This window comes from Megascapheus bottae, chromosome 26, assembly GCF_031878675.1.
Source record: "Megascapheus bottae isolate mThoBot1 chromosome 26, mThoBot2.hap1, whole genome shotgun sequence".
Lineage (NCBI taxonomy): Eukaryota > Metazoa > Chordata > Mammalia > Rodentia > Geomyidae > Megascapheus > Megascapheus bottae.
In genome coordinates, this window is record NC_143534.1 from 19,935,733 (window position 1) to 19,955,919 (window position 20,187).

The window sequence follows — 20,187 nt, forward strand, 5'->3', positions numbered from 1 at the left end:
TGGGCATCCAAGTTCACCAGACTGCATCTCAACCAATGGCTGGGCTTGGTGGCACACACCTGCCATCCCAGCTATCTGGGAAAGCACAATGTTGGGTGCAGTGGTACATCTGTCATTCTCTATGACATGGAGAAGCACAAATAGGAAGATGATAGCCATTCCACTCCTGGCACAAAGTGAGATCTTACTTTGAAAATAATCAAGCAACAGAGGGGTTGGAGGCATGGCTCAAGTGGCTTGGCTGCTTGGCAAATGCCAGGCCATGAGTTCAAAGCTCAGTACCACCAATAAACAAATCAAAAATAAAATATCCATATCCATTATAAACTAAATGAACACGATTTGAGTTCAGCCCAAGCCCAGCATTTGGTAAGAGTTTCCCAGTAAGCCCCAGGATGATATAGCCAGCAGGATACCTGGAATAAAGGGACCAGGGATAAACTGAGACGGGAATGATGTAGTACATATGAAAGTGGTCTCACCATCTTGTCAGCTCATACCTTCACTAGCTTTCAGTAAAAAAAAAAAATGGCTTTAAGCAGCAGCTAGCACAAGGTCACATGAAGTATTTGCAAGGTTGCTCATCTAACCAGGAATTGGAAACTTAGAACCAACTGATGGGCTTTGCCAGTACGGGAAGGAAGGTGTGAGATTTCTTAATTACGTGCATGTCAAGTGAACATTGAGAGCCAAACTCTAGTATGTGGTAGAACTTTGCTCTTTATAAGTTGACCGTCTCAGGTATTTTGTTATAATAACGGAAAGCTGACAAATCTAGACAACTGTGGGGTTTCTAATGTCTGCAGAGTGAAAGGTTTAATCCATTTTCACAAGGTCTGAAAAGCCTGGTGGCTGCAGCCTGTATCTGGTGATTCCGGGGCATGGCTGATGGCATGACCAGTAGCACTTACGTTTTCTTGGATTGTAATTGTGTTGGCTGTGGCTGTCTTTTTCTCACTTTTGAGGGAAAAAATGACAAAACTTTGGACATTACCCAACTGGATCAAAACTGCTTTCTTCAATTCACTGTTTGCTCTTGTTCAAAATCCCTAAATGCAGAGAAGTTGTGAGTTTTTATTTGCTAGAAACGCAAATGATTTCTGCAAAGTTGGCTCCTAAAAGTGCAGTATGTCATTGATTTCCTATATGACATGAATTGATTGGGTTCTAATCTGGTAGTCATACACTCACAGTCTCCCTGAATATTGCTTTGAAGCATGTAGTTCTTCAGATCTCCCGGAACTGGGCTTGACATTTCACCAAGTTCTCCATTCCTGAGTGGATAAGAAGGCAGGAGAAAAACTCTGACAAAGTGCATTATGTATCTGCATGTGAAGTCCTGCATTTATCTCTTACAAATCTTCACTTGAACCCCACCGGGTTATGACCTCTAGTATGCCACAGTGCCTGATTCATACTCACTCCAATATGTGTAGAAAGTTGTATGCGTGTGACAGCACATCAGAAGGGACTGAAAAGTGAAAAGCAAATACAAAACAATAACAACAACAAAGAAAAAACATGGGAAGTTAAGGGAACTTGATTTGATCAGTCAGATGGGTGTGACATCCATTTGTGTGTGTGTGTGTGTGTGTGTGTAAGTTCTACAGTAACTGTGATGTGGGCTATAAGTGGGCACGGCAGATCTATTTACCATGGTCCCTAAATAGCCCACGGGTGTGTGCTGTCCTTCTCACTGGCTCTGCTCCTCCTCTTCTTCCTCAAATGTGGGTAACCTGAGCTATGTTCAAAGTGTTTTGCTACTGAGTTCCCTTGTTAGTCTTGGGATGAGGCCTTCAAGGAGTTCCAAAGTCCACAGGGAGAAAAAAGAAAAGAATCTCAGTTCCTCAGAGATTCCCATCTTATCAGCAGTCTCACTCTGGCTGCACAGACCCTTCAATGGCAGAAAGGTTTCCCCTTTCTTCTTTTGCTTTATGTTTTTACATCCCAAGTTCCTGGCCGCTGCTAACATGTCTCAGAGGCAGAAACTAGCTTTGATAGGCTGTCAGCAGAGTAGAAAATGGCAGTTTTTAACAACCCCTCCTGCCTTCTTCTCAAGTGTTTCGCCCCCTTGGCAGGCCTTGAGGAGGCAGAGATGGAAGCAGTCTTATACTGCTTCCTTGGCCTCCATCCCAGCCTCTACTTCTTTCCCCTCCCCTTCCCTCCTTTTCCCTTCTCTCTCCTCTTGTGCTTTCTTTTCCTTTTCTCCTCTCCTTTCTTCTCCTCCCTCTCCTCCTTCTCCCTTCCTCTCCCCCCTTCCCCTCCCCTCATCCTGTTCTACAAATTCATTTGCTGCTGTTGATGGACTGGTTGGTTAGTGACTCTGAGTCTGAGCTTCTCTCCTCCCTCTCTGCATCACAGCCCCTAAACTTCAAAGCCAGCCTCATTCTGTTTCCCATCTGCCACTGAGCCCACGTGGCCTGGCTTCACTACCCAGGTCAAAAGTGCAGCATCAGAGCCAAGGACTGGAGCTGGAGCAGAGCAGGGTACGCTACAGCCTAGCTCCTTTTCCCCCCTTCCTTTCCTGCTGGCCACTTTCCCTGCAGCTTCTACCTCCACCCCCTCCTTCCTCTGGATAGATAACACTCCCTTCTGGGGTCAGAGTTTCCTTCCCCTCTGCTCTATTCCACACTGAGGCGGCCCTTTGTGAAGGGGACATGGGCTTTTTTGCACAAATATTTAATCTTTTTCAATCTGCCCTCTTGCCTTGCCTGTCAATTCCTGGGGTTCAAACTGCTCTGTTTGCTTTAGCCAGTAACAGGATACTGTTTGGAAAAGCGATGCACAAGTCAGATTACTTATGAATCTGGGCTTTATTTTTGCATGAATGCTTTTCAAGGTAACTATAGATTTCAGGTTTTTTCTTCCTTCCTCAAAAAAGAATTGCCAGTGGGGGGTGTGGTAGGGGTGGGCAGAGAAATATAGCCACAACTTTAACTTTCTGCCCTGGAGCTTGGAAGTTGCAGAGAAGCAGCAGAAGCATTGAGATATTAAAATAAACTCAGCTGTAGTTTTGTGTGGAATTCCTTTTAGCCTAGACCTGCCCCTTTCCCTTTAGACTATGTCATTATTTTATGCAAACTGTGGTTTGTGCAGTTCAGTGGGCTGTAGTACCCTGAGAAATCACCTGCTAGAACATACCAGAAAAAGAAAAGAAAAAGGAGGAGAAAAATGAGCACTACAATTATTTTCTATAGCTTCTTGCAGTTAATCCTTACATTCACTGTGTATGCATATATTATTCTTTGCTTTACAAAAGGAGAAACAGAGACCAGAGATGTGTGGTATCTGACCTGAGCTCACATAGCCAGTCATGGTCTTAGGTTCTCTATTTACTCCTTTGCTTTGCCTATTTGTACATCTGTGGGCTTTGCTCTATGCCCAAGGTTAGTAGATCTACAACCATGGCCACTTAACTGCCTTAGACTTGTTACTAGTAGCATTGTCTCTCAGTGTCGCAATTGTTGGCAAAGGTTCTGAACATCATACTTCTAGTTTCTATGCATCCCAAAGCTTCCAGACAGCTATTAAATGCAGATGCCCCATAATAATATGCATTGAGGACTGTTGATAAAGTTTAGAGGCAATCAAATCTTGAGAAGAGAAAGGGCCTTGTGTAAGAAGTAGCTTAAAGTCCAAGTTTTTAAATGTTAGTTAAGATCCAAAGATATACTGGGTGCCAGTAGCTCCTCCTTGCAGTTCCAGCTCCTGGGATTCAGAGGAGACTTGAGGCCAGTTTTGGCTTGTGTGTGGTCCTCTCTTCCCCCAAAGAAAGGAGACCTTGGCCTTGCCTGAGTTCTGAGAACCCCATAGGGGGTCAGGCTCCTGTTCTCCCTAGTATCGCCTCGAGGAGATACTTTCCCTTTCATGCATCCTAGTGTGACGTGTATAGAAGGAAGACAACAACTCTTCACATCCCACAGTTGTGTAGAGCATTTTGAAAATGAAAATGTGAAAACACAAGATCTCATTCACATTCTTTAAACAAGTCTACATGTGCCTAGTAGTGCCAAAAGTGAATATACTTTAAAAAAAATATCTGAGTTTGAACATAGGGTCTTGCCAGGCAGGCAATCTACCAGGAAACCACTTCTGACCTTTTCTGATTTGGTAGCTTTTTACTGTTGGATAATGTATAGGGGATTACAGTTACATTCAGTCAGGTCGTAGGTGTTATTACTTCTCACACATTGATACCCCCTCTGTTTTTGTCCCCATTCCCCCCCCCCCACTTTGGTAATTCATGATAAAGAAGTCTCATTTCACTCCCTGCATGTGTACCCAGATTACACGCCACCTATTTTATGCCTCTTGTTGTAGCTAAAAGGGCAGACGTATCTCTTCATTATGGTCTGCTTCTTCCATTGAGATGGAGTCCTAACTGGGCTGGCCTGGAACTGAGCTTCTCTCATGATCAACCTCAGTCTTTTATATAACTAGAATGACAGGCACCACGCCTTGTGAACTTCTTTCCAGAACTCAACTATTTCAGAGGTAATTTCTTGTTTTAACGTCATGCCGTTATGACATCAGTGTACAGAGTCAGGGTGAAGACATTTAAATAATAATATTTATTTCCCTAAAACATAGCTAGTTTCCCCTCTGCAACGTTGAGAAGGCATATGGGGAAGAAAAGGGAGAAGATGACATGAGCAATTTGACATTTATTATAAATCCAGGAGAGTCAATGCCAAGAATCTTTGGTCCACGTCCAGTTCATGAAACCTCACAGCCTTTTTTCCACTCAGACAGGTCTTTGCCCTCACAGTGTTTCTTCCAGCCTTGCCTAAGGAGAGGGGAATGGGGTACAGAGGGGAAAAATCATGAGTCCAAATATCCTCCAGCTCAGAACCCAGAGACAAGCAGCCAATATCATCAATGATGTGAACCGCGTTTCCTGTTATTGACTGCAGAGATCCCAGGTCTCTTTCACCTTATTAAGACTTTTCTCTCCCCAGTTTTTATGCTCCTAATCACTATTTTCCTCAGCAACAAGCAAATAGCTTTTGTAACAGTGGGTCATGGAGTTAAACCACCCACATCTCTGAAAAATCAGGAATCCCTAAGTGGGTGGCCTGATTATCCGTGTTCACTAGAAATACAGTCCTAGAGGTAAAAGGGTGGCTAAGTACAGGAATGGCTCGTGATTCCCCTCTGCATTGTTTTGGAACAGACCTAAGGAGTTTTCTCTCCCTTTTGATTCATTTCCTCCACAAAATGTCACCTCATTTCTCAAGTTCTTATCTAAGTACAAAGCAAACTCAAGCTGCAATTTTCCTCAGCTCTATTAATTGGATGAGCACTTCCGAATTCACTCTAGAAAGAACCTTCCATCTCCACTTTGTGGAATACCTTCAGAGGACATGCAAAGAGCCTGTCTCAATCCTCTTCTCCTCCTCCCATGCCTTTTGTACTGTAGTCTGGGGACGTTGCCCACGGAGGAGGTCATGTGAACATATTCTGCAGAAGCTGGCTCTCAGATTCTACCCTTTCTGTGATCAACAGGCACAAGGAAAAGGTTGCTTGTCAGCCCACGTCTGCCCAAGGAAAGATTCTTACCAATAGTTCATCCCTTGAGTCTCTTTGACAATTTTCTTGGCACAGATAATGGCGTCTGTGAGGTCATCGGTGAGCAAGGCTGCAGAAAGAGGGCAGTAAAGTTAGGCTTCACAAAGGGGTCTCACAGTAATTCACTTTCTCATGGGACCTGAATGGAAGAACTCTGATTTTTTTCTCCTCTATGGGGATATAGTCTCATTTTCTTTGAGTTTCTTCACTAATGCAATGCGTTGGGTTCCAATGCCATCCTTATCTTGGACTGCCTGAAATTTCAGAGCAATAACTTTAGTTCTCAATGGTTTGGGAGATTGTAGACAAGATCCATTTTTGTTGTTTAAAAAAAAAATACAGCTGGGCACCAGTAGCTCATACCTGTAATCTTAGCTACTCAGGAGACTGAGATCTTGGATCTTGGATCTTGGATCTTGGATGGTGGTTCAGTGCCAGCCCCAGCAGGAAAGCCCCTGAGACTCTTGCTTTCAGGTAACGACCAGAAAAAAGAAGTATAATTGTGGCTCAAAGTGGTAGAGTGCTAGGCTTGAGTGGAAGAACTTAGGGACAGCACCCAGGCTCTGAGTTCAAGCCCCATGATGAAAAAAAAAAGACTAAGTAAAGCAGGGCAGGATCATATATTTTCTACATGATCTCTTTCTAGGTAAACATTCACCTTTTCTCTATTGTAAAATATTCAGTCCATACCTTTCAGTAAAACTATTTGGGAGCAATACTAGGATTTGAACTCACACTTTCTCAGCAGGTACTCTACCACCCGAGCCAGGCCTCCAGTTCCCCTTTAAATTTTTTTCTCAAAGGTGTTCTTATGCACAAAGTTTTAAGTTTGAAACAAAATGCATCTATATCATTTTTTCAATTGCTTTAAGCAAAGAAAATGTATTTAATGATATCATCATTCTTTCCTGTTTTCCTCTAAATCTTTCTTGAAAAATACAACAGAGAATGCAAATAAATAGACTAAAAGTCTGATACCACTTTTGTTGCACAGCTGAAAATAGAATCCCCAGGTACTGGAGCTGTGGAGTGTGGGGAGATAATGAAAAGCAAGGAATTTCTGAGTTCTGGGGATGAAACATACAGTATTTTGCCTATGATAGTGTACTTAAAATGGAGAAGAGTCCTGAAGCATTGGCCACACACACACACACACACACACACACACACACACTTTGATTGTACTAATCTTTTTTTTAAACTGCAGACCTTAAATCTATACAGGTTTGATTTGTCAATTATTCCTGGGTAAGGCTAGAAGGGTAAAAATAATGCACAATAAACTTAAGCCACATTAAACACAGCTAAAGCTCAGGTTCCTCAGTAGCTTTAACTATATCTTGTACTGTGATTCTCACAGTACAAGATGCAGATAAACAATACTTCCTTCACTTGGGATAGTTCTATTGCTCAACACTGGAAAACTCAAAGACAAAATTGACGAGTATTTTAAGAATTAGCCTCAAATTGTGAGATCATTAATGGCGTTTTAATCTTTGCTGCATATTTTCTACATTTTTACACTAACCATGCATTCTTTTTATTTTATTTTATGTTGGTATTAGGGCTTGAACTTAGAGCCTTGCATTCTTGCCTGGCTTTGTTTTGATCAAATCTACAGTTCTATCACTTAAGCCACATCTCAATTTCCAGCTTTTGGGCAGCTAATTGGAGATAAGTGTCTCATGAACTTGTCTGCTTGGGTTGGCTTTGAATTGTGTGCTTTTTTTTTGCCTGTCCTAGGCTTAAGCTCAGGGCTTGAGCACTGTCCTTGGATTTTTCTCAAGCCTAGAACTCTACCACTTGAGCCTCAGCAGCACTTCCAGCTTTTTTCTATGTACATGGTGCCAAGGAATCTGACCTGGGACTTCATGTATGCTAGGCAAGCACTCTACCACTAGGCCAAACGCCTGGCCCCATGGCTTCGAATTGTAATTCTTAGATCTCAGTCTCCTGAGTAGCTGGGATGACAGGTGTGAGACACAGGCCCTCTGGCTCAGAACACACCTTTGACTTCGACTGCGATGACTAAAGTCTCTGAAGAAGCACATCATATTCTTATGCTCCGAGACTGGAACACAGCTCAGGTCTGCACACAAATATCAAAGCTTAGCCTGGGGAAAGGTTTTGTTTGGATAGAGATGCCCTGTCCCCCCCAAACAAACAAACAAACAAATAACCTTAGGAGATCAGGCAATGCAGGCCCAGTAAGCTGTTGTCTGCCTCCAACTTCGTTAGAACCTTTTACCTGGGATATTTTCAAATTATTAGTCCCATGTGACTGAATTTGCATAGGAAGTGGTTATTTTAAAGTAGGGACTAGAAAACGAAAAAGTTGAAGCAGCGCAGAGATGTTTCACCACAATGAACTCACCACAGAGGGGCAGCAGAGAGGCAGAAATGAGCTAGGATAGCAATTTTATAAGGATTCATGCCAATTGTTTCTGGCTAATTTACTTTAAATAGACAATTCTGTCCAGTCAAATATGAATGCAAAAAAGGTTATGCTGGAAAGCGAAGCATTGTTCAGTGGGATAGTTTATTCTCCTGCAGTCAACAGCAGAAACAGTAAGGATTGAGACCAAAAGGGCTTAATTTCTAGTCATGTTAGTTCTAGTTAGTTCTATTCAAATTCTCCCTCAGTGTCCTCCCAAATTGGAACAACCAGGCCAATCATTCATATTGCTTTCCTTCTCTGGATAGCAACTCATGCTCAAGGCTGAAGAGAAATAAGATTAAATATAAGTAAACCAAACTACATAGAGGAGCCACCAATCATCTTTTTCCCCCTTATAAGTCATGTCTTACTAAAATAAGAGATGCTTTGCTATTGGAGGAAAAGAATGACTAATATTACATCTGGAATTTTATAAGCAGTGGCTGTAATTCTGTTATAAATATGAAGATTGATTTAGTTTACTTTCTGTAGCTAAGACAAAGTACCCAACACTAGGGAATTTATAAAGTAAAATCTGGATAAGTAACAGCATCTTGTCCTCACCGCCATCTTGGAATCCTTATAGATGATGAGAACTTTCCAAAAACTCACCCCCAGCCCCAGGTGATAGGTATCTGACTTCCTCCATGCAGGTGTGGCAGGGACTTACACAACAGGTTCTCAGAATTGCCATGCCAGTACCATGAACTCATGAGACTCTTTGAACTCTGGAGCTCCTTCTGACTCTTTGAACCCCCACTCCCAACCCCGCTGCCACTGTGCTATGCCTCACGTCTCCTGACTCTTCTCATAATGTCCCTTCTTGAACTCTCCATTAGCATTGATCTGGTTTGTTGAGATTCTTTTCTGCTCTATCTTTACTCCATTACCCTCATGGCTCAGTTTCCTAATAACATTAGCTGCATTCTAGGTCTCAAGTCTTAGGGACAGGAGTCCGCTCCCAGTTGCCAGCTTTCTCATCGAGACTCCAGATTCCACCTCTCAACTTGTGCCTTCTCTGTATATAACATTTAACAAGAGCATGGAGGTTTATTTGATTGGGAAATTCAAGAGCATGGAGATGACACCTGCTTGGTATCTTGTAGAAGTCTCTGGGCAATCATGTGGCACAGAGCATCTCAGGGTTAAGACAAACAGTGTGCTGGCCCAGGTCATCTCCCTTCCTATAATGTCACTAATGCCACTATAGGGTCCTCATCTAATCCTAATGGCTTCCCAAAGGCCCCATCACCAAAAATGATCACCTTGAATTCAGGGATTGAGTTCACCACAGATAAATCATGGGGAGACACATTTAAACTATAGCAGACACATTTTTAAAAAAGTCTACTTAGAAAAAGTCTAGTTGGGGAATTTTAGAACTACTGTCTGGGCAAAGAGGAGAGTATGGGATTTCAGAAATGTACAGTTGGTATATGTATATGATGGGCATCTCGGATGTCATGTACCTTGTAAGCCATATCAGTGCTAACTTGACTCCCATGACAATTGTCCTTGGTCCTATGACCCATGGGACAAAATGAGGTTGTTCCTAAAGTGGCTCTGGTGGGAGGCTGAGGCAAACCAGTGACCTGGTACTCACTGGAATATGGAATAAAAATTCTCTTTGCTATGTTAAAAAGCTGTCCCTAAAATGTTTTCTCCCTCCTTCCTTTCCTCTTTCCCTCCTTTCTACCCTACCTTTCTTCTTCCCTCCCTTCTTTTCCTCTTTCTTCTTTCTTTCTTTTTCTCTCTCTCTTTCTCTCATGCCTGTTTGCCTTGCCTTAACCATTCTTTCCTCTTTCCCTCCTTTCCTTTCCTCCCTTTCTCCCTTCTCTCTTTCTCTCTGTCCTTCCCCCATCCTTCCAGTGCTGGAGGTCAAATGCAGGTTTGGGGATACAAGAGACCAGTGCTCCGTGTACCCCTGAGCCTACAGACCCCCATGCCCTTTATGATGTAAAAACATATGTGACTGTTCTTTCTCTTCTGACCATGGGCTGTTCAATCTTCTAATTTCCTAGGAGCCAAGATTATCTTGAAGATATACATTTTCCCCAGACTGCTGTAAGTAGAATTCAATGAACAATATTAGTAGACTGCATATAAACACAAGCATGTCCATGATGGAGAAATAGATTTTTCATTCTCACTGCAAGCAACCACAAAATGAAATAAAATATATGAAAAAAAATAAGTTGTTTCAGACATTGAACACCTGGCAGCGCAGAATCATAATCTTCCAGACAGAGGGAAAATGGATGAGCAGAGCCTTGATCACCAAGACTTGGTGTTCACAGGACATAAAGGAGCTAGAACCCAGGAAGGGGTGACAATCTAGTGGAGACAGACATCAGAGGTTACAGCAGCTGCAATTACTGGAGAAGTAGGAGCTGCCCATGGAAGGAACATTGGAGACCTCCATAAGGGTTGACAGAAGCATTTGGTTGAAAGCTAAACTGTGTAGAGAATAATCCTCTATAAACCTGACAAAAACAATAGTAAGGGACCTGGGAAACTGCACAGAGCTTTTGTGTAGCTGGGGATTGCTTGATGTCTAACTTGCCAGAGGGAAGAGATTTTCTGAAGCCCTATGACATTCAAAAGGGACATTAGCAGAATCAGCCTTTGGTGGTGAGACCAAACTAGTCCTACCATAAAGACTACAAGCTCCCTGACAAAGTTTAAGAGCAAGCCTTAGAAAGTGGCAAGCGGATCTTAATAAACTTTACACTTATCACCCACACCAAAATTTAGCACTTTTTTCCCTCTGCCTCATATTTTTTTAAATTTAAATTTTATTGTAAAGGTGGTGTACAGAGGGGTTACAGTTACATAAATCAGGTACTTTTTTGTGTGTGTGTACGTGTATGTCAGTTGTAGGACTTGAACTCTGGGCTAGGATGCTGTCTCTGAGCTCTTCAGTTTGAGGCTACTGCCTTATTCCTTGAGCCACAGTGTCACTTCTGGTTTTCTGGTGATTGGAGATAAGAGTCTCACGGATTTTAGTGCCCAGGCTGGCTTTGAACCCAAATCCTCAGATCTCAGCCTCCTGAGTAGCTAGGATTGCAGGCGTGAGCACTACGCCCAGCTGTACATTTCTTTTTGAACAGTGTCACTCTTTCCCTCTTTTTCTCCCAGTTTTTTCCCCAGATACCCTTTTCCACCCCAAGTTGTATAGTTCATTTTCAATATACTATCTAGCCAACACGTCTTTAAGCATTGACTTGTTGCATGTCTTACAATGCAAACGCACAATCAGGTTTTATACTTTATGCCTGGTAGTCAACAGAAAAATGAGCACATGTGAGTTGGGCAGGGTGGCTTAAGCCTATATTTGTAACTACTTGGAAGGAAGAGATGGTGGGATTGTGGGCTCAAGGCTCCATCTCATCCAATGACCAGGCATGGTAGTGAGTGCACCTGTTATCTCAACTATAGAGCAAGCACAAGGGCTGGATGCTGTGGCATGCGCCTATGCAATAAAGCCATAGGTGGAGGATGGAAGCCAAGGTTAGCCTTGCCATAAAGTGAGACTAGAAGGGCTGGAGGCATGACTGCAATGAGAGAGGGTCTGTCTACCAAGTATGAAGTTATGAGTTTAGTTCTTTGTATTATGAAAAAAAATATTACACGAAAGCAGAAGCATACAATTATGACACCTAATCAGGAGGCAAATCGTGTAATGGGAAGATTCAGAAAGGATTGAATCAGCTGATGCGAAAATTTAAATGATACCGATAAATAATTACCTGGCAGAGAATAAAAATATGATCTCCAAAATGAATATCCATTTGACTGGTGTTGGTGGTTTATGCTTATAATCCTAGCTACTTAGCAGGCTGAGATCTACGAAATGCAGATTGAAGCCAGCCGAGGCAAGAAAGTCTGTGAGGCTCTTATTTCCAGTTAACCTCCAAAAATCCAGAAGTGAAGCTGTGGTTCAAGTGATAAGAGTGCTAGGTTTGAACAACAAAGCTCAAGGACAGTTACCTAGACTGGAGTGTAAGTCCCAGAACTGGCGTATACACACACACACACACACACACACACACACACACACACACACACACACACAAATAAATAAATAAAAATAATCTCCATTTAATGAGTTTGATAGATTAGGCACTTAAAAACTCCAAATACTACTTGAAAATAAAGAACTGAAAGTATATAAAATGAAGCATAGAGAAGAGGGAAATAGGCTTAATAGAGCCTCAATAATCTGTGACAAAATATTGACTATCTGCACGTAGCATTAGAGTACTAGAAGGAGGAAATAAAAGCATTTGAAGAAACAATGACTAAAATATTTTTCTATCAGCCTAGAATTAAAAGCATATATATGTATACATATAATTATATATTCCTATGTATACATATATATGAACTTGCATTTCATATTCATTTTTGAGATGGTATCTTCTAATATGTATTTATAAGTAAATTTATTTATGCACATATGTAAAAATCCCTCAAAATGAAAATGAGATAGAGACTAGTAACATATTGGAAGATATGCTTGGAGGATCCTTTACTAGTAGCTTTGAGTTCAATGAACAAAGAAAAACAGTTAAAGGAACTTGTTTAGGCTTAGAGTAAACAGGAAATTTTATCATTTAACTTCTTGTTCAAAGACTCCATCAAAGAAATGAAGAGTTCAGGAGATGGCAAGTATGATGATGTATATAATGAAGCTTTTCACCTCCTGACAAAGTAAAAACACAGACGATGGAAGCAAACAATAAAAAAATGGGGCATACGGTATAAGAGGTAAAATGCATGGCGACCTAGAACAAAGATGTGAAGACTGACTGCAGAAAGGTAAGAAATCGAGTCTATTGGAAACCTAAGAGTAATTACAACCAAACAATCATGCTTGTAAGCCAAAAGAAGAAATGAGAGAAAAAGTAAAGAAGTATTAAATTAGTCAGGCCCCAGGGGCTTACACCTATAACCGTAGCTACTCAGAAGACTGAGATCTGAGGATCAAGGTTCAAAGCCGGCAGGAGGACTGTGAAACAAATTAACTATCAAAAAAGCAGGAAGTCAATCTCTGACTCAAGTGGTAGCCTTGAGCGTGAAAGCTCAGGGACAACTCCCAGGCCCTAATTTCTTTTCTTTAAACTTTCTTTCCTTCCCTGCCTCCCTTCCCTCCTTCCCTCTCTCTCTCTCTCCCCTTCCTTCCTTCCTTCCTTCCTTCCTTCCTTCCTTCCTTCCTTCCTTCCTTCCTTCCTTCCTTCCTTCCTCCCTCCCTCCCTCCCTCCCTCCCTCCCTCCCTCCCTTCCTTTTTTTGAGAAGTTGAACTGGGAGTCTTTATTAAAAGGCTAGTGAATTCAGGCAGACTCTTGTCTCAGAGACCCGTAGTCCTGTGTCTACACTTAAACACTGTCAGAAAACTGAGCCATAAGAGCCGGAGAGGAAAGAAAAGCAGAAAATCAATATCAGCAAACCAGATCAGCTTAGCTCTCTCACTGAGAAATCAATGGTTTGATTTCACATACCTAAAACTAGTGGGAAGCAGTGCAGGGACGCTGAATCTAACCTGAGCTGTCTTGGCCACGTGGTGGACCATGGGGTATTGGGTTTAACTGGTGCCCTCTTGTCTTCATGGTGGAGGCAGGGAAGTGCCATCTCCCGGTTGATAGGAATCCCTGAATTCCTAGGGGCAGGGGTGGGGACTTGGACAAGAAGACCTGCCAGTGTTGGGTAGTGAACTCTCAGGCTCCCTGTGACCCTGCCCCCTGATCTGACCTTACTTAAGCCCAGACCAGATCAGGCACCATTATGCCATACCACTTGTCTCTGCATTTGTGTCCTGTCTCTTGGCCCTTCTCCAGGACCTAATTTCAAGCCTCAGGACGGGAACATATGCACAAAAGGTTTAATTAATTCAAAGAGTGGAAGGGAAAGTGGAACAAGGTACAATTAGAAAGCAAAAAGCAATGGGATTTAAACTAATATGGTAATCATATTAAACATAAATGATCTAAACCAAGGACCCGCAAACTATGACTATGACCCATAGGTCATCTTCCTGTGTGTTTTTTTAAATAAATAATGTTATATTGGAAAACATCCACGTCCATTCATTTATATATTTTCTATGGTAGGTTTCAGAGAGTATCATGGTTGAGAAGTCAACAGAAACCATATGGCTTGAAAATTCTAAACTATTTACTGTCTGCCTCTCTAAATTTATGGTCTAATCACTTATTGAAAAGCATTGATTGCCAAAAGAGATAGAAAACTTACTTAAAATACAAAGATAGAGATGTGTTTGAGAGGGAGAGAGAGAGGGAGAGAGAGAGAGAGAGAGAGAGAATAGATCAGCTCCCTCAAAAGCAAAAAAGTAAACCAGCCAAATACTTCCCAGAAGAAAGCTGGAGTGGTTCTATTTCTATCAGACAAAGTATATCTCTGGATAAGAAAAGACACTGGAGTTAAGGGGAGACATTAACTCTACTGATAAAAGACCGATTCATGGAGAAGACAAGAATCATCAACAAGTATGGATCTAGCAATAGAGCTTCAAAAATCATATGACAGAAAAAACCCTAATTATAATGACAGGTGCATGATCTTCTTAATGTTAAACAGAAAAGCTAAGACGTTTTGGCATCATTTATCTATAGATGACACATTTTCTACTCAACAACAATAGAAGACACATTAAAATAATTCACATTTACAATGGAGGCAAATAGTGTAGTATACAATAAGATTCCAAAAAAGTTAAAAAGAACCGAGGCTATGCACTGTCCTGTAACCACATAGGATGAAACAATATCAATAATATAAAGCCAGCTTGAGATCATCCTTCATGTTGAACATTCCCTTTGCCTTTCTCCTTTGCTGAATCCCTTTGTCTCTACTTTTATGTTTTCTCTTTTCTTGCTTTGCTATTACATCCTTTCTGAGAAAGGACGCATGGGAGCTAAGCTAGGTACCTTTCTTTTGTCGCTATAGAGTCTTTACATCTTTCTTAAGCATGTTAAGGGAAAGGAGGGAGAAAGTGTAGGAAGGTTGGGATCATATTCCTCCAGCATTTTTCTTTAAATGAGGTCACTCAGAATAAACTCTGCCCCGTGAAGGGAGATTGTATCTCCTACCAGGATACTCTCTTTCCATTTCCTATGTGTCAAGACTGGGCCATAATTTCCCCATGATTAAATACCAAGTTTGTAATAAGAACCTTTCTTAAACTTCTCCAATTACTCCGCGTGAGTTTGCTATATTTTCCCATCGGGATACTATATGGAAAAGTAATTTTAAAAACAACTTATCTAGCTAGTCAGGGAGCTGATATCTGAGGATCGTGGTCCAAAGCCAGCCTGGACAAAAAACTCCATGACTCTCTTTTCTCCAAAAAAAAAAAAAATTACTCAATAAAGCTGAAAGTGATGCTGGGACTCAAGAGATAGAGCATTCACCTTGAGCAAAAGAAGCTCAGAGACAGCCACCAAGCCCTGAGTTCAAGCCCTGGGATTGGCATACAAACAAACAAAAAGAAAAAAAACAAAAACAAAGACCCCCCAAAACTATTTATCTTTAAAAATGTACTAATGAATACTTGTTTGTTAAACATGTCCTTTGGAAATAGGATGTAAAAATCAGTGTTAATAAATTCTTTAAATAAAAAAAGAAAATTATGTACTAATGAAATATTTGAAATGTGTAGATGATTTAGCTGGTGCAGCCTGTAAATTATTTTTTTCCTCACAATTTTGAATATATTTCTCCATTTTTTTCTACTTTGCAGTGATGTAGCTGAGAAATTTGATGCTATATTAATGCATGGTGATTCACAGGAACCATATATGTGCCTTTTCTCTAGTGGACACCTGTACTGCATTTAACTTCTCCAAGTTTCATGACACTGTGCCTTAGTGTGGTTCACATTTACCCACTGTTCTATCCACATGTTGGTTCCTACAAATTAGAACCCCATATCCTTCAGTCTCTGGTACGTGTGTGTGTGTGTGTGTGTGTGTGTGTGCGCGCGTGCGTGTGTGTGTGTGTGTGTGTGTATGGCATACACATATATAGATAATTTTTTAACCTGCAAGGTTAATTTTTTTTACTAATCTTCAGAGTTTTCAATTCTGCTATCATTTTTAAGTTGTAATGCTACTTATTTTGTTCTCTAAAGTTTGGTTAAATCATCTGTCTCACTTTATCAGTATATCCCCTCCTAACGTGAATAAAGATGTCAATAGATGTTCTTTTTTTTGCATTTTGTATTTTCATTTCCCTTGCATAATTTCTTGTTTCAACAAGTTTTATCTGGTTGGGTTTTTTCCTTTTTATTTCTTATTGGTATAATCCTGGATTACAAACACCTGTTGAACAGAGACAGCAGATGGCTTGTTCAGGAATGGGGGATTCTCAACTGAGCATCTTACGGCTATAAAGTTTGACTCATATTATTCATGGGCAGGGAAGTTGTCACTAAGAATCTTTTTATTTTTGCCAGTCCAGAGACTTGAACTTAGGGCCAGGGCCCTGTCCTGGGGCTTTCTCAAGGCTAGAACTCTACCACTTAAGCCATAGCACCATTTCTGGCTTTTTCTGTATATCTGGTACCAAGAAAATCAAACCTAGGGCTTTGTGCATCTAAGCAAGCACTCCCGGCCCTGCAGAATCTTTACTGTCTTTTCATTTGGCATACTTTCCCAGGGGGAAAAAACTTCCTTCCTGGACAGGCTGCTATCATTCTAGAATGTGAGTGGTGTATGGTTGCTGGGGTTATGGAAATGAACTCATTATGCCTTTAGACTGAAATTTTTTAAAGCCTGTTGGGGCTTTTCCCCCCTACTCCTGGGGCTTGAACTTTGGGCCTGTGTACTGCCTCAAAACTATCTGGATAAATATAGGAGAAGATATAATTCACTAGATAAATGAACACATTTCTGTCATGCATACATTCAAGCAAAGATAAATTACAACCCAGTTTATTTCCTGCTTTCCCAAATTTGCCACAAACCATTCTATGATGCTGATTCATACCAAATCTATGAATACCAAAATCTTGTTTTTTAGCCACCTCCCTAGTCAAATATCATGTGTTTATAGAATTTCCAGGGGTAAGGTTCTGAGTATAACTTTCCTCCAAAGCCCACAACCATTGATCTACACATGTTTACGATCACTATTTCATTCTGTATGAATACATATTCTTTTTTCTTGCTTTTTTTTTTTGTTGCCAATCCTGAGGCTTGAATTCAGGGCTTGGACACTGTCCCTGAGATTCTTTTGTTCAAGGCTAGCACTCCACCACTTGAGGGGTTTTCTGTTTATGTGGTACTGAGGACTGAAACCCAGGGCTTTTTGCATGCTAGGCAAGCACTCTGCCATTATGTCACACTCCCAGCCCTCTTTTTCTTCTTTGTGTGTGGCTTTGTAAAGTGTAACTCTTGACTGATACTGATACTGATACAATACTGTGCATGTGTAGTTTTTGAATAGCAGGAGTAGAAGATTTGGAAGTGAAATTTGGCTTAACCTTACTTCTTTCTGTTAAGAAATGTAGGTAGCCAGATGCTGGTGATTCATGCCTGCAATCCTAGCTACTATCACAGTTTGACGCCAGCCCTGCCAGGAAAATCTATGAGACTCTGATCTCCAATTAATTATCAAGATGCTGGAAGGTGAGCTGTGACTCAAAGTAATAGAGTGCTAGCCTTGTGCAAAAGAGCTCAGGTACAGTGCCAGGTTCAAGCCCCATGACTGACAACAAAATTCAGAACAAAAAACAACTTTTACCTGAGCAAGCGACATGACAGTGGTTCTTCTCTTGCAGCTTTGCATCTCTACACCATGTGAAACTGTTTATCTGGAAAATCCCATAGTCAATACTCCCATCCTCCAGGGTCGTCTGCGCCGTGGTGTTATAGTGGCTCTCATAATACGCCATGCATATCCCTGCATAGGGAGGAAGCCAGGGAGACCAGTAAAGGAAATGCCTGTCCTCGAGGGTGAATTGCCTTATACATAGTACCCAATGGAATTATCTTCCCCAAGAGACACGGTGGGGGCACAGGTGGTGTCCCCCGAGGCAAATGAAAGTCACAGGAGCCCAGTTAGACTAGAAGCCAGGTCTTTCCTCCACCCTATCATAGGGGTGGGGGAACCTTTGGCTTTTTTGCTCCCTGGTATCCTAAGTACAGTACTTTAGAAATGTGTTGCCAGGCAGGGAAAGAAGAAGACTACGTGGGCAGGAGCTCTGTAGCTGAGGGGAAGGTTTGATTACTTAGCAGTCACTCTTAGTGGGAACAACTGGATGGGAGTGGGGATGAGAGCTGCCCTGTATTCCAAGTGATGCCAACACTGAAAAGAAGGGAGAAGAAGAAATCTCACAGTTTCCAAGGCTAAAGCCTCCGTAATTGTCCAGTTTGGCTCTTGAAAATATCTTTGCCAGTTTACAGCGAGTATAGATTTTGGATTTTGTGACTGTGGCGAGGCAGACAATCAGAACCACAACCCCAGCAGCCTTCATTTCTGAGGCCTTTCAGAGGCAGAACCTGTGGAGGAGCAGAAGACCCGTCAGATGACATTGACTGTCCTAAGCTTATGTCCATAGCCAGCAGGCCCTTCCAAATCAAATCACCACAGTAGTGATGAAATTGTGCCCTAACAGGACACTTTCTGTCACTTTAAACCATTCTAAACCTCTATGGGAGAGAAAAGAAAGAAAATGCAGACAGGTATACACATGGTAAAGGAATAAAATTATAGGCTCTCAGTGTTTCTCCAACTCAGTGTATGTTATTTTCGATTCAGTGCTATGTTCCTGAGATCACATACTCAAAGAAATTAACCCCTGTCATTGACTTCCAGATGCATTCTTAGATTTCCATTTTGAGTCTCTATTCTCGTTCGTTTATTTACTGACTGCTCCATGCATATGTTTACATACAGAAAAAAAAAAAGAAAATACAAAGAGTGGAGCACTCCTTACATATCCAGAAAAAGATTGCCCAATTGCAGTATGAGAGGAAACAGACACGGAGGGGTACAGATAACTTCAAGATTTGTTCTTTGACTTGTCCTGAAGAAATACCTAGCACTCTTTCTCTCTTCTCTCCTCTTCTCTTAGTGCTTTCCAAAAGTGGGGACATTGTATCAGAAATACCAGTCATTTATTTTATATTGGAAAGGTAATATTTTGGGGGACATCCCCACTACTGACTCCAGGGGGCTTCTTAAATGTCTGGCACCTGAGTAAGGGTAGAAAGGACAATGAGTCAGAAGAAAAAAAAATATGTTGGTTGAAATAGGAGAGGGGGGATGGTAAGAAGAACTTAATGAATTGTTTCAAGAGGAAACAGGATCAAAGGTTCTATTTCTTGCTGGCTACTTGTCTCCACTAAGCTCCACTTTCCAAATATTATCTTTACCCAAGTCGAACTGGCTTGGCTGCAGTGAGGGGTGAAATGCAATTTCTGATAAATGCTTGGGATACTAAGTATTTTTACAGATTATTTTTTTTGTGCCAATCTCCAAACTTCGCAGATTTATTGGCTTCTCCTATTGGTCTTAAGCTCCCCAATAGAACTATGAGGGGAAAAAACAGGGGGAATATTCAAGTAAGGCCAAACATCTGCTGGGAACTGGGAGGTCACTAATGGGCTAATTATAGATTTGTAACACTTTAGTGTCAGCAAGTCAGGTCTGCTTTTGAAAGAAAAGTCCTATCAGAACCTAGCTTCACTCAGTATATTTAGGGACATACAGTTTGTGTATTTATTTTCTGGCTAAAATATCTATTATCTGGCTTTTTGTAGAAAGGTATGCTAGTCAATAACATCATTCCAGGCATTCCAGGCTGATAAACTAGGTTAAGATGCAAATCTTATCGTAATGCTGATTTCTAATCGCTGCTGCTGGGAGCTTAAAGCTCTGCATCCTTAAAGCCATAAGATGCCATGGCTGCTCTTTTGGGATGAGAGGCTTCATGAGAACAATGCTGGTCTTATTGGAAAGGTAGATCCTGGTACTACCTAACCCCTATTACTTAGTTTCTTGAGTGATCCAATGGGAAATCCCTGTTTATACTTACTCAGCCTATAATCAGCAGCTCCCAGGAGCTTCCTGCATTCCCTGAAGCCATTTCCTACTCTTACAAGGCACTTGTAAAACCTCACTCAGGGCCTTTCTTTAGAACCGTAGGGAAAGAAGAGTTC

The 20,187-nt window shown here is 41.4% G+C and overlaps 1 protein-coding gene across 1 annotated transcript; it reads right to left on the minus strand.

Moving 5' to 3' along the window:
* Positions 1 to 4,649: 4,649 nt before the first annotated feature.
* On the minus strand, positions 4,650 to 20,187 carry LOC150046045 (lysozyme-like protein 1). Its single transcript, XM_090318689.1, has 5 exons — positions 20,064 to 20,187; positions 18,362 to 18,525; positions 17,768 to 17,926; positions 5,560 to 5,638; positions 4,650 to 4,786 (listed from the first exon to the last, which is right to left on the minus strand). The coding sequence occupies exons 2-5, from the start codon at positions 18,498 to 18,500 to the stop codon at positions 4,717 to 4,719; spliced, it is 447 nt and encodes a 148-aa protein (XP_090174815.1). The 5' UTR covers positions 18,501 to 18,525; positions 20,064 to 20,187; the 3' UTR covers positions 4,650 to 4,716.

Coding starts and splice junctions, on each gene's coding strand:
- LOC150046045 (XM_090318689.1), bottom strand. CDS start 18,500: ATGAAGGCTGCTGGGGTTGTGGTTCTGATTGTCTGCCTCGCCACAGTC. Junction 17,927..18,361: donor AGGCTTTAGCCTTGGAAACT/GTGAGATTTCTT, acceptor CTCCCTATGCAG/GGATATGCATGGCGTATTAT. Junction 5,639..17,767: donor CTGTCATGTCGCTTGCTCAG/GTAAAAGTTGTT, acceptor CTCTTTCTGCAG/CCTTGCTCACCGATGACCTC.